Genomic DNA, 13,085 nt, shown 5'->3' with positions numbered 1-13,085 from the left:
ACAGGACTCCAAATGCATATTTCTCAATAAAGCATGCCATTTTAGCAGGGATACCTGCTTTCACGAGTGTGACGCTATTTTGAGCAACAAACAATAATAAAATATAATTTTATTTGAATATTTCACAATAATTTTCCAATTTAAACTACAATTTAACAAAAGAACACAAATAAAATACACTTCAATTAAATACTTTTACTGCGGCTCTGCGTGGTTTGGGAAAAAAATTATAAGGATGAAAGATGCCGACCCCTGTGCTAGCGGGAACAACCCCGGGAAAAGAAGGCATCAGATTGTTGTTTTTAATGTTCATATCTTGATTTACAGACACAATAGTGAAATTAAAACCCCAGGATCATGTAGAGCGGGTTAATATGAATATTTTAAGACCAAAATGACGAGTCTGACAGCAGCAGTTACAGAGAGAGCGGTACAGTTTTTAACAGAAAGTAAAAGAATCGATAGAGCCTGAAGTGCACCTATGATCACTTGAACGCGGCGGCTATCAGGTTAGCTATGACCATTTATATATACGGTCTATGATTACAACTAAATGAAGCATTTAAATTAAGTATCTCCAATCACATCTGATCAAACTGAAGTGTCTTGCCCAAGGACACAACAACAGTATGCATTGATTGACGAGTGGTTAGCACTCTGGCCAGTTGGTTATATTAAAAAAAAATGGATACTATGCAAAATATAAACATTTATAGATTTAAAGTGTTATGTTCTAACAGGAGTGTGGACCTGCAGGCAGGTGTTTGTGATCAGGGCAGTTCTGTGTGATGTCACCAACTGCCACTGGAGGCAGCACACACTTTTATATGTTTTTGATCACAAAGCTGCACATTTACCTCGTTTACACTAAAAATGCTGAAAAAAAAAGACCTAAAACAGCAAATGAAGCTGTTCAAACACCATATATGCGTTTAGGGAGCGAAATTCGTTTTTTAGGTCCACTTGAATAAAATTACTTTTTGGACCATTTCACATATATATAACATATAGCATATCTTTTTGCACAGTACTGTACATTTCTGTGTTTCATATGTTACACAGACCATCCAGTTTCCAAAGCAGACATAGTTTGGCAGTATGTAATACTAAAATGTGTCTGTGTAATACTAAAACGTGAATAAAATGGCTCCTCTTTGACGGTAACGTGTTTGTACCGAGCACCTCCTCAGTGCTGATCACACGGCTCCTAGTGTTACGTCATCGTTTGAATAGCACCAAGTCCATCTTAAAGGGGATGAGAGAGATTCTGTGTAAGCGGGTTCACACTGGCAAACAGGGTCACAACTGGGACTGCACCTGGAACTAGACTCGGACTAGACCAGGATTAAAACAAGACTAGAGCCTAACCAAGTCTACAATGGGGCTAAACCAGGACTAAACTGAGGACTAAACCAGGATTAAACCAGGACTAAACCCAGGACTAAACCCAGGACTAAACCCAGGACTAAACCAGGATAAAACCAGAACAAAACCAAGGACTAAACCAGGACTAGATCCTAACCAATTCACAACAGGACTAAACCAGGGCTAAACCGAGGACTAAACCAGGACTAAACCAGGACAAAACCAGTCTAAACCCATACTAAACCAGGACCAATTGTAAAAGAACATTTTCTTTATGGGGAACAGTTGCAGTAGCAATAATAAACAATTCCAAATACAGCTGTTCTATTTGTGAGGTCTAAAGTTCTCAAAATGGCGTCTGGGTCACGTGCCACGATTCCATCACAATCTTGCTAACCCACTTCCACAAAATACTCCTCTTTCCCTTTAAATGAACATCTTAAAATAGTGCAGATGATTTTAGTACCTCTTATGTAAGTCTAAAGCTAAAAACACACTTAACTCTGTCCTAAACTATAGCAATACCTCTACTATTGCAGATACTGGAAGATGAAGGAAGGAAACACCATTATTTACCAGGACTTTTCAAAAGTAACCACTAGAATACAAAATAAAAGCTTACATAGGAAACTTCACAATGTTGATCTGAACAGATGGGTATCAGAGGTTTGAAAGGGGAGGAAGGACAAAGCTCTTAAAGAACACAGAATACGCTCGTTTAGGCTACACTTAGTTTCAAAGTAAATTAAAAAAAGCTTGTCAAGTATGCTCCAATGTATGCGACATTCTCTGCAGCGACTGTAAACATGCCGATGGCCGCGAGGGTCAAGAGCTGGTTTGGCAAAAATCATGTTTTTCTGGGTTTGTGGAGCTGTTTACATGAGAACACGTTTGGGAAAGTAGTCCGTGATTATGAAGCGTTTCACTTAAAGTTTTGTTTTTTTTATGTATTTGAGTAAAATGTGTCCTACCCCAGTACACATAATACAAAAGCAGCTCTTCAGGTCAAAATAAGTCCGCTGTGTCCTGCCTGTGTCTAATTATAAATAGAAATGATCGAAAATCGTCTTTTTGGTTTGGCTTTGGTGGAGAATAAATAATGATTTTTACCTGGGATCCAGAACCCACAATTCTTGAATACTTTTTAAAGTTGTGAGTCTGGTCATAGTGAATCTCCCAGAGTTCAGATGGCCACGATGGACAGGGGGATTAACCAAACGGGGACATGCATGGTCAGTCAGTAACAAAAGAAATATGGCTGCTTACGAGGAAAAAATATCACAAGGGACCGAAAAACATGGTGGAATTCTGCAGAATCAGTGAGAGATGAGTCACTAAAATTAATAAATCTGATTGGATGATTGTGTTTGGTTCCGGCTCGAGACTCGACCACAGACTGTATAAAGAAGTGGACTACGTGAGTGTGACATCACCCACAGCGTTCGGCTCCAGTCAAATCAAGCTTATTGTTGCTAGCAGTTATAGCGGCCAATTTGGAGCCCAGTTCCATATTTACTCTGTTTAGCAGGGAGCAGCCACTTAGCAATCAAACCAATTGCAAATGCTAGTGAAAAAGGGGAAAAAAGACACCCGATTTGTTTGTTATTAATGTTCATATCTTGAGGTCTGGACACAATAGTGAAATAAAAAACCCAGGATCATGTAGAACGAGTTAATATGAACATTTCAAGACCAAAATGACAGCAGCAGTTACAGAGAGAGGGGACACAGTTTTTCAATGTAAAAGTGTCGATGGAGCCAGAAACACGCCCATGATCACTTCCTGTTTGGAACGCGGCGGCTAGCAGGTTAGCTATGTCCATTTATATATACAGTCTATGGATCCAACAGAGGGAGTGGGGATCAGACTGACACCTCTGTATCAAAAATACAGAGATGTCAGTCTGAACTTGAATTCGACTTCAGAGTCAGATACATGGGCAGGATTGAAGCTACAAAGATTTTTATTAGACCAACAGCATTCTGGTGTAAACAGCCCCCTGGTGGTCATGTTGGTGAAAATGCGGATTATTATCTGTAGTGTTATGACTGTGAATCCCTGAGACGGAGAGCAGTTTTTCATGTAACCAAATGTCGATAACGTAAAGGCCTTGATCTTTGAAAAGTCGTGAGCTAAAGTCCAGAACCAGACAGAAGAACCAACCACAGAACAACAGTAACACAAGATTCACATGGATTTTTCCCTCCTGTTCCATTGCCGTAGCCTGGCCAGCCAAGCTCACCTAGTCCACAAGCCCAGGTGGGTTATAGCCATTTAGAGCAGTATTTTTCATGTGTACTTTTACTTAAGTGCAATTTTGGCAGTAGTACTTGTACTTGTAAAGTGTACTTCTACTTTCGAACAAATTTGTGGTACCCTTTCCACCTCTGTGTAAATAAAACAAAAGTTGTTATTATCAAAATCTATTTATTAGTTTCAACTTCCTGTTTCCACTTCAAAAGATTTAATATTTTGCTTGTAAATTGTTAATCGCTATGGTAATGGAGATCATTTTTCTTCATTCTGAACCTCATGGAGACTTCATATGGATGAAGAGGGTCAGAAGGAAACAGCAGAAACCAGGACTAATAAATAACTAAACCAGAATTAAACCAGAACTAAACCAAACCTAAACCAGAGCTAAACCAGGACTAATAGAGGACTGCACCAGGACTAAACCAGGACTAAACTGTAGTGCAAACCGTCAAAATCAGGTACAGCGCCTTTAATATTGCAGCCCTTCTCTATATTTCTCTGTATTCACCGATTTCAGCTTTGTGTTATGCAACATTTTCAGAACTTTTGTCCCATTCAAAAGTTATCATATTTTGCTTTAAATTGTTAATCGCAATGGCAGCCGTCCTATATTTCCACATTCTAAAACCCATGTGTGGGGAACTGACTGAGGGCAGGCCAGGCCACAGCATCGTCTCCATTTCTTTTTCCTATTTTACATGTACACCACTCAAAATATTATTAGTATTTTTTGAACATGCTTCTTCAGCTTGGCACCCAGCTCTGAGGCGACGTTTGTTTTGATCCCGACAAACTCCCGGACTTCTTGTTTGGGGCAGAGTCAAAGCTCAGGTCCAGGCAGTCCGCATCCATGAGCTCATTCCGAATGATCGAATCCATATCGCACTCATTGAAAACATCCAACTCCAAATCGCCTCCGAATCGATCCTGGGATATTAGCTGCATAGGGGCGGCCATTTTGCTTGGTGATTTTAGCCGTTGTTTTGGGTCCGTTTCGCCTCGTAATCCCAAATTTTCATGGGTGGACAAGCCAGCTTGCCATCCCACAGGCACAGAAGAGCTCGGCGTTTGGCCCCCGTGATTCAAGTGATCTTTACGAAGCAGCATGGCATTTCGGCGAGAATTCTGCAAAGCTACGGCATTACTAGCTTGCGACATTAGTGGATCGGACTGAGTTAGCAAGACGTTGCCGGGGGAGTCCAACGAAGCTAGCATGTCCTGTAAGCCTTCACCGAAATGAGAGGAAAACGTGGCTTGCTTGTTTTCCTGTATGGTTTGCATTGGAGACTGCCGCAAACTTGTAATCGAAGTGGGACTGAACAAGTTCCCGGGTCCATAGCTGCCGGAGGGACTGCCGCACGTAAACGTAAAGACTTGACCATTGGGACTGCTGTCCTCTTCCCCGGGCGGCGGCTGCTGTGATGCGGTCAAGCTAATATTATCCAAAAGATCGTCCATGAGGTTATCAGACAAACCATCATTCAAGTTCATCGTCCCGAGATCGGAGAGCCCGGTTGTGCCAGTAGAGGGCGACATGCTGCTAGGACTGGAGTATAGCATTGGAGATAATGGGTCGTCATCTGGGACTTCATCCAGCTCAAGATTAGCCAAAATCGGAGACAATCGTCCGCTGAGAGTGCTAGCATTCGAATTGGTTCTTGAGCGAAAATCTGTCCAAGCATCCAGTTCATCGCTGCTCCTCGACGTAGGGCTGCCGGTCCATTTGGACAAACTGGAGGAGCTTTCGGAGCTGCCATCTTGAGCGGCTTGGAGAGACGCCTTCTTCTTGGTGGCCCGACCTCTGGCGCCTTTGATGTATTTACTGTTGTCCATGGAAACGGCGCGGCGGCGGGGGGCTTTCCCGCCTTTGCCTCCTTCGGGGTTCACCATCCACCAGGAGCTCTTCCCTGTTCCCTCGTTCTGGACTTTGACAAAGCGGCTGTGCAGGGACAAATTGTGACGGATTGAGTTCTGCAAAAAAGAGAAAGAAATTTTAAGAAGATTAATATTATGAAACGTATTATGATTGAACAGAAAATATATAAAAATGATGCATTAAACCAGAAATATGGACCTGGACTAGGGATGAAACCACAGACTCTATAAAGAAACAGACTGAGTGCGACGTCATTCACAGCATTCAGCTCCAGTCAAATGAAGCTCATCGAGGCTAACAGTTATAGTGACTATTTTAGAGCCGAGTTCCGTATTTGGAATTCCAACCACGAGTATCAAAGCAACCAAAGAGCCAATCTGGAATGAGGCTGATGAAGGTAACACCCCTTCCCGCCTGCACTGCTGGTTCAGCAGGGAGCAGGTGCTTAGCAACGCTGTCAATCAAAACTGTTCCAAATGCTAGTGGGAGAAATCTCAGGGAAAGAAGGTGCCTAATTTGTCTGTTATTAATGTTCATATCTTGATTTACAGACATTTTAAGACCAAAATGATGAGTCAGCAGTAGTTACAGAGAGAGAGGACACAGTTTTTCACTGTAAAGGGAATTGGAGCCAGAGACAATGGAGCCAGAAGTGCACCCATGATCACTTCCTGGTTGGAACATGACAGCTAGCAGGTTAGCACTGTCCTTTTATATATACAGTCTATGGGCTGTAGTAAAAAATAATAATAAAACAAACAAAATAAACAAAATATCAGATCTTCCACTCACTCTTTCTGCTGTTGGCCCACAGAAATCCTCATTGTCTACAATGATTATTTGACTAATACAAGTTTTATTTGACTCAGACTCATCGACTAACTAAAGGCCCACAGCCCTAACACGCACCTGCTTTTACACTGCACTTTCCAACTCAAAATGTAGTTATAGTTTCTTTAATTTCACTATATGATCTTATGCTTGTTCTGAAATTGATTTAGTATCATTTAGAATCTGGGAATCTGTTTTTTGACTAGCTCTGATCCAAAAAGTGAAGCCAGGAAAACAAAATCTGCAGAACATCTGTGGAGCTTTCCCACTGTAACAAAACCCCAAAGATTTTCTCTGTTCCTAAAACTCGGCCTACTTCAGAAGCTCCAGATTGTCCCTGGAGACGCTCCCAACACTGAGCAGATGTATAGAGAACCACAAGACTCATGGGCCTCCAAGAATGAAGCGAAACCAGGACTAAACAATGACTAAACCAGGTCTAAAGCTAGTCAAAAGTAGGGCTAGACCAGCTCCAAACCAGTTCCAGACCCGTCCAGGACTAAACCTGGTCTAAACGAGGTCTAACAAAAGGTCCATAACTAAACCAAGACTAATACAAAAGAAATGGTCTAAACCAGTCCAGGACTAAACCGGGTATAAAACAGGGATAGACCAGCACCAAACCAGATCTAAATCAGTCCAGGACTAAACCAGGTCAAACCAAGACTAAACCACTGATAACACATGTAACGATGAGGGGGATTTAGCAGTTTTCCAGCAGTCATTCATGGATTAAGCCAGAACTAAACCAGGATTAAACAATATCTAAATCAGTCCAGTCTAAACAAGTACTAAACTACTCCAAACCAGGTCTATGCCAGTCGAAGACTAATCCAGGTTTAAACTGGGACTACACCAGGACTAAACCAGCTCTAAACCATACATCAGCCCAGGAATAATCTTGACCAAACCATGTCCGAACAAGGACAAAACGAGCATTGAATCATGGACAAAACCAGGACTAAACTTGGACCATAATCATACCAGGACAAGACCAGGATCCAATCAGTTCTAAACCTGGCCTAAAGTACGATTAAACACTGAACCAGGACTCTCTCAAATCTAATCCAAGACTATGGGTAATCCTGGAGATTTTGGGTCACTGCACTTATGAATAGATCTTTTTTTCCTTAAGGGAGCCCATTTTGATTGAGGTCATCTTTAGGGTGGATGGTTTAATCTGACTGGGCAAAGATCAGTGAAGCATCTCGAAGAATAAACCAATGAAAAGGCTTCACCAGATCATCAATACATCTGATGGATGGAGACAGTAAACCTGTCAGGACTCCACGCTGAAGACACGGGTCTGAAGACGTGGGTCGGCTGCAGCATCGACTTTGGTTAATTGACTGAGAGATGACATCAAAATCAGTAAAGACAATTAAGGGATCAGTAGAACGAGCAAACAAGAGGTACAAGTCACAACAGTAGAAGAAGAATTACCAAGACATAGGACTATTGACCACAGACTGTATAAAGAAGTGGACTAAGTGAGTGTGACGTCACCCACAGCGCTCAGCTCCTGTCAAATGAAGCTCATCGAGGGTAGAGCAGTTATAGGGGACAATTCGGAGCCTAGTTCCGACTGCGTACCATAGCAACCAAAGAGCCAAACCGGAGCAAGGCTGTTGAATGTAACGCCTCTTCCTGCCCACACCGCTGTTTTAGCAGGGAGCTGGTACTTAGCAATGTTGTCAATCAAACCTGTTGCTAACGCTAGTGGGACCAGCCTTGGGGAAAGAAGGCAGCTGATTTGTCTGTTATTAATATTCATATCTTGAATTACAGACACAATAGTGAAATAAACATGTTAATATGAACGTTTAAGACCAAATGAAGAGTCTGACAGCAGCAGTTACAGAGAGAGTGGACAAAGTTTTACAGTAGAAAGTCAATTGGAGCCAATGGAGCTGGACGCGCGCCCATGATCACTTCCTGTTTGGAACGCAGTTTAGCTATATTAATTTATATATACAGTCTACGGTCTGACCCTGTCTGGGAGTATGAAATCATGACACTCTACAATCTGAAAACACCAATAATGAAGTAACCATGGTTTGACCATAATTTCACAGACTGTTCACAAACGAATTACGAGCTCCCAGCTAAAGCTAAATGCTAAATATTATAAAAATATTAATGATCAATATTTCCATTTCCTCTTTTTTAACATTGGCAAAAGTTCTGCAGATTAGACTCAATAAATCCGACTGAAGGATTAGTTTAAGCTGTTTAAACTGTGCCCATGCTGCGAAGTGAACTCCTGACCTCAGAGCAGAGCGACCGGTCCCTGATCTCGGGCCCCTGGACTCGGGCCCCTGGTCTCGGGCCCCTGGTCTCGGGCCCCTGGTCTCGGGCCCCTGGTCTCGGGCCCCTGGTCTCGGGCCCCTGGTCTCGGGCCCCTGGTCTCGGGCCCCTGGATTCTGATCTGGTCTCTGGTCCCTGGGCCAGTCTTGGTCTTGGTTGGGGTCTGGTATGTTAAATACTCATCATGTAGCTTTATGAGTATTGGTCTCAAACAAACAAGTGCAGAAGTCTGTACTTTTGATTATTAACACAGAGAATCAACACACGCCCACTACAACACTGCCCCCTAGTGGCAACGACTCACATCCCAAAGAAAATCCACATTATTATTATCATCACAGCTAAATATGTTTCATGGTTTCAGAGTTTCAGAAACACCCCATACTCACTATGAGGTGAACATTTAAAACTGACACGGCATTAAACGTTCCAGTGCTATAAACTTTATTCTCACAGTAGTTATTGGCGACTCTGTTTGACCTAGTTCTGTTTGGCCGCTGTGTGACGAGGAGGTGGCGGACCCTTCAACAGAGAAGTTACATAGAGCTCTTACTGGAGCTAAAATAAACTCACATAAAAGGACATGTTTTGGTTTGGGTTTATTGCACTGAAACAAAAGGGTCCTGACTGAGCGGGCTTGCATCTCCACAAACCTGACTCAAAACTGGAGGAATGGTGTTCTTCTGCTTGTTTTCATGGAAATGTTGTTTGTCTCCACAGCGCATGTTTTAATGGTTTTCAACACACACTTTTATGTTTGTTCGGCCTCCAAAGCCCCATGAGCATCAGTGTCTCCTCTCCTCAGGGGTAGAGGACAGAGCGCCCCCTGCAGCCTCTCTTATCTAAAGCCTTTCTGGTTTCTTAGACTCTCGGTTCAGCTGCTTTTTGAATCCAAACTAATCCTAGGACTGGAGCAGGACTGCTGCAAACAGGAGCGACAGGAGACCAGCCAAATCAAAGGCACATATACACACACACACACACACACACACACATACATACACTACCAGTCGAAAGTCTGGACTCACTCTCTCATTCAGTGTTTTTCTGACCCTCTCCTCTGTATCCTCTGCTCCTTTTGGCTGGTTGTGTATGTGCCACTGTTCAGGATTTTAAATCTACTCTCAGGCACATTAGTAAAGGGGGAAAGACTGGAGAAGCCAAATATGTGCTTAAATATGAGTACTTCAAAATAATATTAAGCAAGTAGAAGTACAACGGTACATGTATTAATTAAGTACAAGTAAGAGTAACTATCTGCAACTAAAAGACCTGACCTGTCATTTATAACTGTCAACATAAAGCTTACACTATAATGTATATTACTTTCTTCCTCCTCTGTACCATATATGCACGGCCCTCCTCTGCACCTCCTGTCCTGTTTTATGCAGGTCTGGATTTGTTATGATAGAATCAGCTGATCTGTTCCATCCTGCAGAACTGAAGTGCTGTGGAATCCCTTTGTGTCACATACAGGTTAATATTATGGCGCGTAAACCACACTGTTCCTCTGTGTTCTCTCTGTACATCTGCCATGGTGTATGTATATATTTATATATTTATATGTAGTACAGATAGTGCACGAGCATCGCTGTGACGGGAGCACCTCACCTTCCAGCCCGCGGAGCTGTTGCTGTCGCCTTTGTCCTTGAAATACGGCACTGAGCGCACCATCCAGTCGTAGATCTGGGACAGGGTCAGGCGCTTCTCCGGGGAGCTCTCGATGGCCTGGGTGATGAGGTCCGCGTACGAGTAGTTCCCCCAGGCGTTCCTGCGGGCGGAGGACTTCCTCAGCTGCTGCGATGCGGAGCCAGGGGCCGAAGCGGAAAACTGCACCGAGGAGGGCGAGCCGTCGGCGGTGTCCTCCTTCAGGGCGCTCCGTGGCTGTACCTCCACGGGCTGGGACGCGCTGCCGGTCGCCTCGCGGGGCTTGGCAGCGGGTTTCTGGGCAGAGCCTTCATCCTCGTCGTCCTCTTCCTCGGGGATGACGTCAGTGTCATTGGTGCCCGGTTTGCTCGCTCCGGACTCGGGACGGGGCAGCGGCCAGGTGCAGGAGCGCGGCCGCTTCTGAGGTTCAAAGTCCGGGTCTATCTCCAGCGGCGGCTCCGGCGGCGGCTCGGTGTTGGAGGGCGCCTCTGCCATGTTCCCCGCTGTGGTCCGTGTGCACAAACGCCTCTCAGCTCACGCGGGGCGCATTCCATCAAAGTCCGAAGAGCGAGGCACGCGCTCTCCGCCGAATGCAAAGCGACCGCACTGCACGTGTCCGTGTGTCCGTCTGTCTCCAGCGTTGACCGTTAACAAACCCCCGTGTCCTCTGCCTCTGTCTCACCGCACACACCCTGCACAACGTGCATCGCTATTTCTCCCCGCGTGGACGGACTAATCTCCCGCGACGCTCCACAAAGCGCGGCTCCAAAACCATCTAAAACCGAACGATCCGCGCCCCGCTCCCGCGGGCAGCTGCCATCTTCACTGTTATCTGAGCACGAGCTCTTTATCATCCACGGATCTGACCGACTGCCCGTGAATGCGCGCGCGATCCAACCAGCACCAAGGCCTACAGTCCTCTGAGCCGCTGCAGATCCGCGCGCTCGGCAGCTAAAACATCAGGCTACAGCACGCGGAGCTCGCGCGGCTCCCGTAGATCCCACGGGAAGTGTCTTTCCGTGTGGCCAGCTGCGCGTAAAGACATTTCATTCAATCTTCTGCCGCTTCTGCCGCTGCTCCTGCGCCTCTGCCGCCTCTGCCGCTGTGGTCGCTCTTGGCGCAAAGAACCATCCCTGACCGAAGCACTGCCCCCTGCTCCGCGCTGCGCAGAATTTAAAGCGACAGCACCAGAATCCACGCAAAAACACTGCATACGTCTACTGTACGGGATACAGATGACATCACCCTCTGAGCCCGTGGAGATGGTGAAAGATACAGAACAGGAAAGATTATTAAGAATGTCATTATGAAACGAGCGAACGAGGAGCAGAACCAGACCTCTGCCAAGGCACTGTTCTGTCCTGCAATCTGCCACAGCCTCACAAGTGTTTTACTGAGTATAAGACTGAGTATAAGTCCTGCTTATACAGCCAAGGTGAATGTAGGGCTTTGCCCAAGGACACAACAATAAGTCATTATTGAGGCCAGGATATGGAGGAGACGGTCAGAGGAGCAGAGGAGAGGAGGAGCAGAGGAGAGGAGCAGAGATTGTATTTTTTTCTGTAAATTTGAACAAGATTATTAATTGCAATTTGAATGTAAAGCTGGAGGGACACAGGGGCATTAGGAGAACGGGAGGGCATCTGACAGACAGGAGTATCAGAAGATGGCAAGGCATTTAGCACAATAGGGATATAGGTATAAGGGAGGGCATCTGACACACAGGGTTATAAGAGGATGGGAGGGCATCTGACACACAGTAGATGTAAGTTTTTCAGTGCATCCTGTCTGTGTTATAAATATATTTGTTTATCATGTTCACAGAATTTAAAGATCGAATTTTCCCTCTCACCTCCCACTCGGCTTCTGTTTTGTGTTTGAAGACAAAAGAAAAACTTTAAAGTGCTACAGGCTTTACAGGGCTGAACAATTTGGGAAAAAAAGATAAAATATTTAGTCATTTTTCTGACCAGATTAGGGATTGGGATTAGATCTGCAATTTTTTAAATCAGAGAATAGTGTTCAAAGTTCACATTTTTAAGTCTTCTGAGCTTTAAGTCATGTTCTATTGTTGTTTCCACATCACAAATAGACCTGGAGTTGTGTTTTGTTTCATTCACACATGTTTAACACACAAACCCTGCAGATTTAGGCTGAGTTCTTCTCTCAAATAGAAAACACTCTGTTCCACCTTGTGATGTCATGTGGTAATACAGGAAGTGCTCCACTGTGTTTTTAAACTCCACACACCTTCACCAGAATCATTTGGATCATTTCAGCCCTGGAATTGCAAATCTCTATTGAACTAAAGGTAAAAGGAGCTGTTAAAACTTGAAAACCACCAATTCATGACATCACAAGGAGGAACAGAACACTTTGAGCTTTGGAGATGTTACTGACTAATAATAAAGTGTTACTCAAACATGTGTGAATGGAACAAAACATAACCCCTGGTCGTTTTTTGAGGAGGCAACAACATTATAACTTATAGCTCACAAGCGTTCATATTTTAAACTCATCCAGAAGAATTAACAAAAAGATTGAAATCTGAACTGACAAACTAAAACAAAAATCACATTTCAGAAAAGGTTTGTACAGATCTAAACTACAGGGTTCCACGTTTTTATGCAGAATAAGGCCCCATGGAGACACAGGGAGGGCATCTGACACACACACGGACTCACTCCATAGAGATCAAATGTACCATCCAAAAGTAGATTTCTTAACCTCAAACACAGAGAACACAGCTGGAGGAACCAAAGTCACGACCAAAGTAAATAAATGGATGATTACTTTACACGT

The 13,085-nt window shown here is 44.1% G+C and overlaps 1 protein-coding gene across 1 annotated transcript; it reads right to left on the bottom strand.

Moving 5' to 3' along the window:
• Positions 1-289: 289 nt before the first annotated feature.
• foxo3a (forkhead box O3A) lies at positions 290-11,526 on the bottom strand. The gene is made up of 2 exons (XM_033988150.2): positions 10,248-11,526; positions 290-5,593 (listed from the first exon to the last, which is right to left on the bottom strand). Exons 1-2 carry the CDS (start codon positions 10,776-10,778, stop codon positions 4,367-4,369), a joined length of 1,758 nt encoding a protein of 585 aa, XP_033844041.1. The 5' UTR covers positions 10,779-11,526; the 3' UTR covers positions 290-4,366.
• Between the last annotated feature and the right edge of the window lie 1,559 nt (positions 11,527-13,085).

Source organism: Periophthalmus magnuspinnatus, chromosome 22 (genome assembly GCF_009829125.3).
Source record: "Periophthalmus magnuspinnatus isolate fPerMag1 chromosome 22, fPerMag1.2.pri, whole genome shotgun sequence".
In the NCBI taxonomy this organism is placed as follows: domain Eukaryota; kingdom Metazoa; phylum Chordata; class Actinopteri; order Gobiiformes; family Gobiidae; genus Periophthalmus; species Periophthalmus magnuspinnatus.
This window is presented reverse-complemented; position numbering and strand designations above follow the sequence as displayed.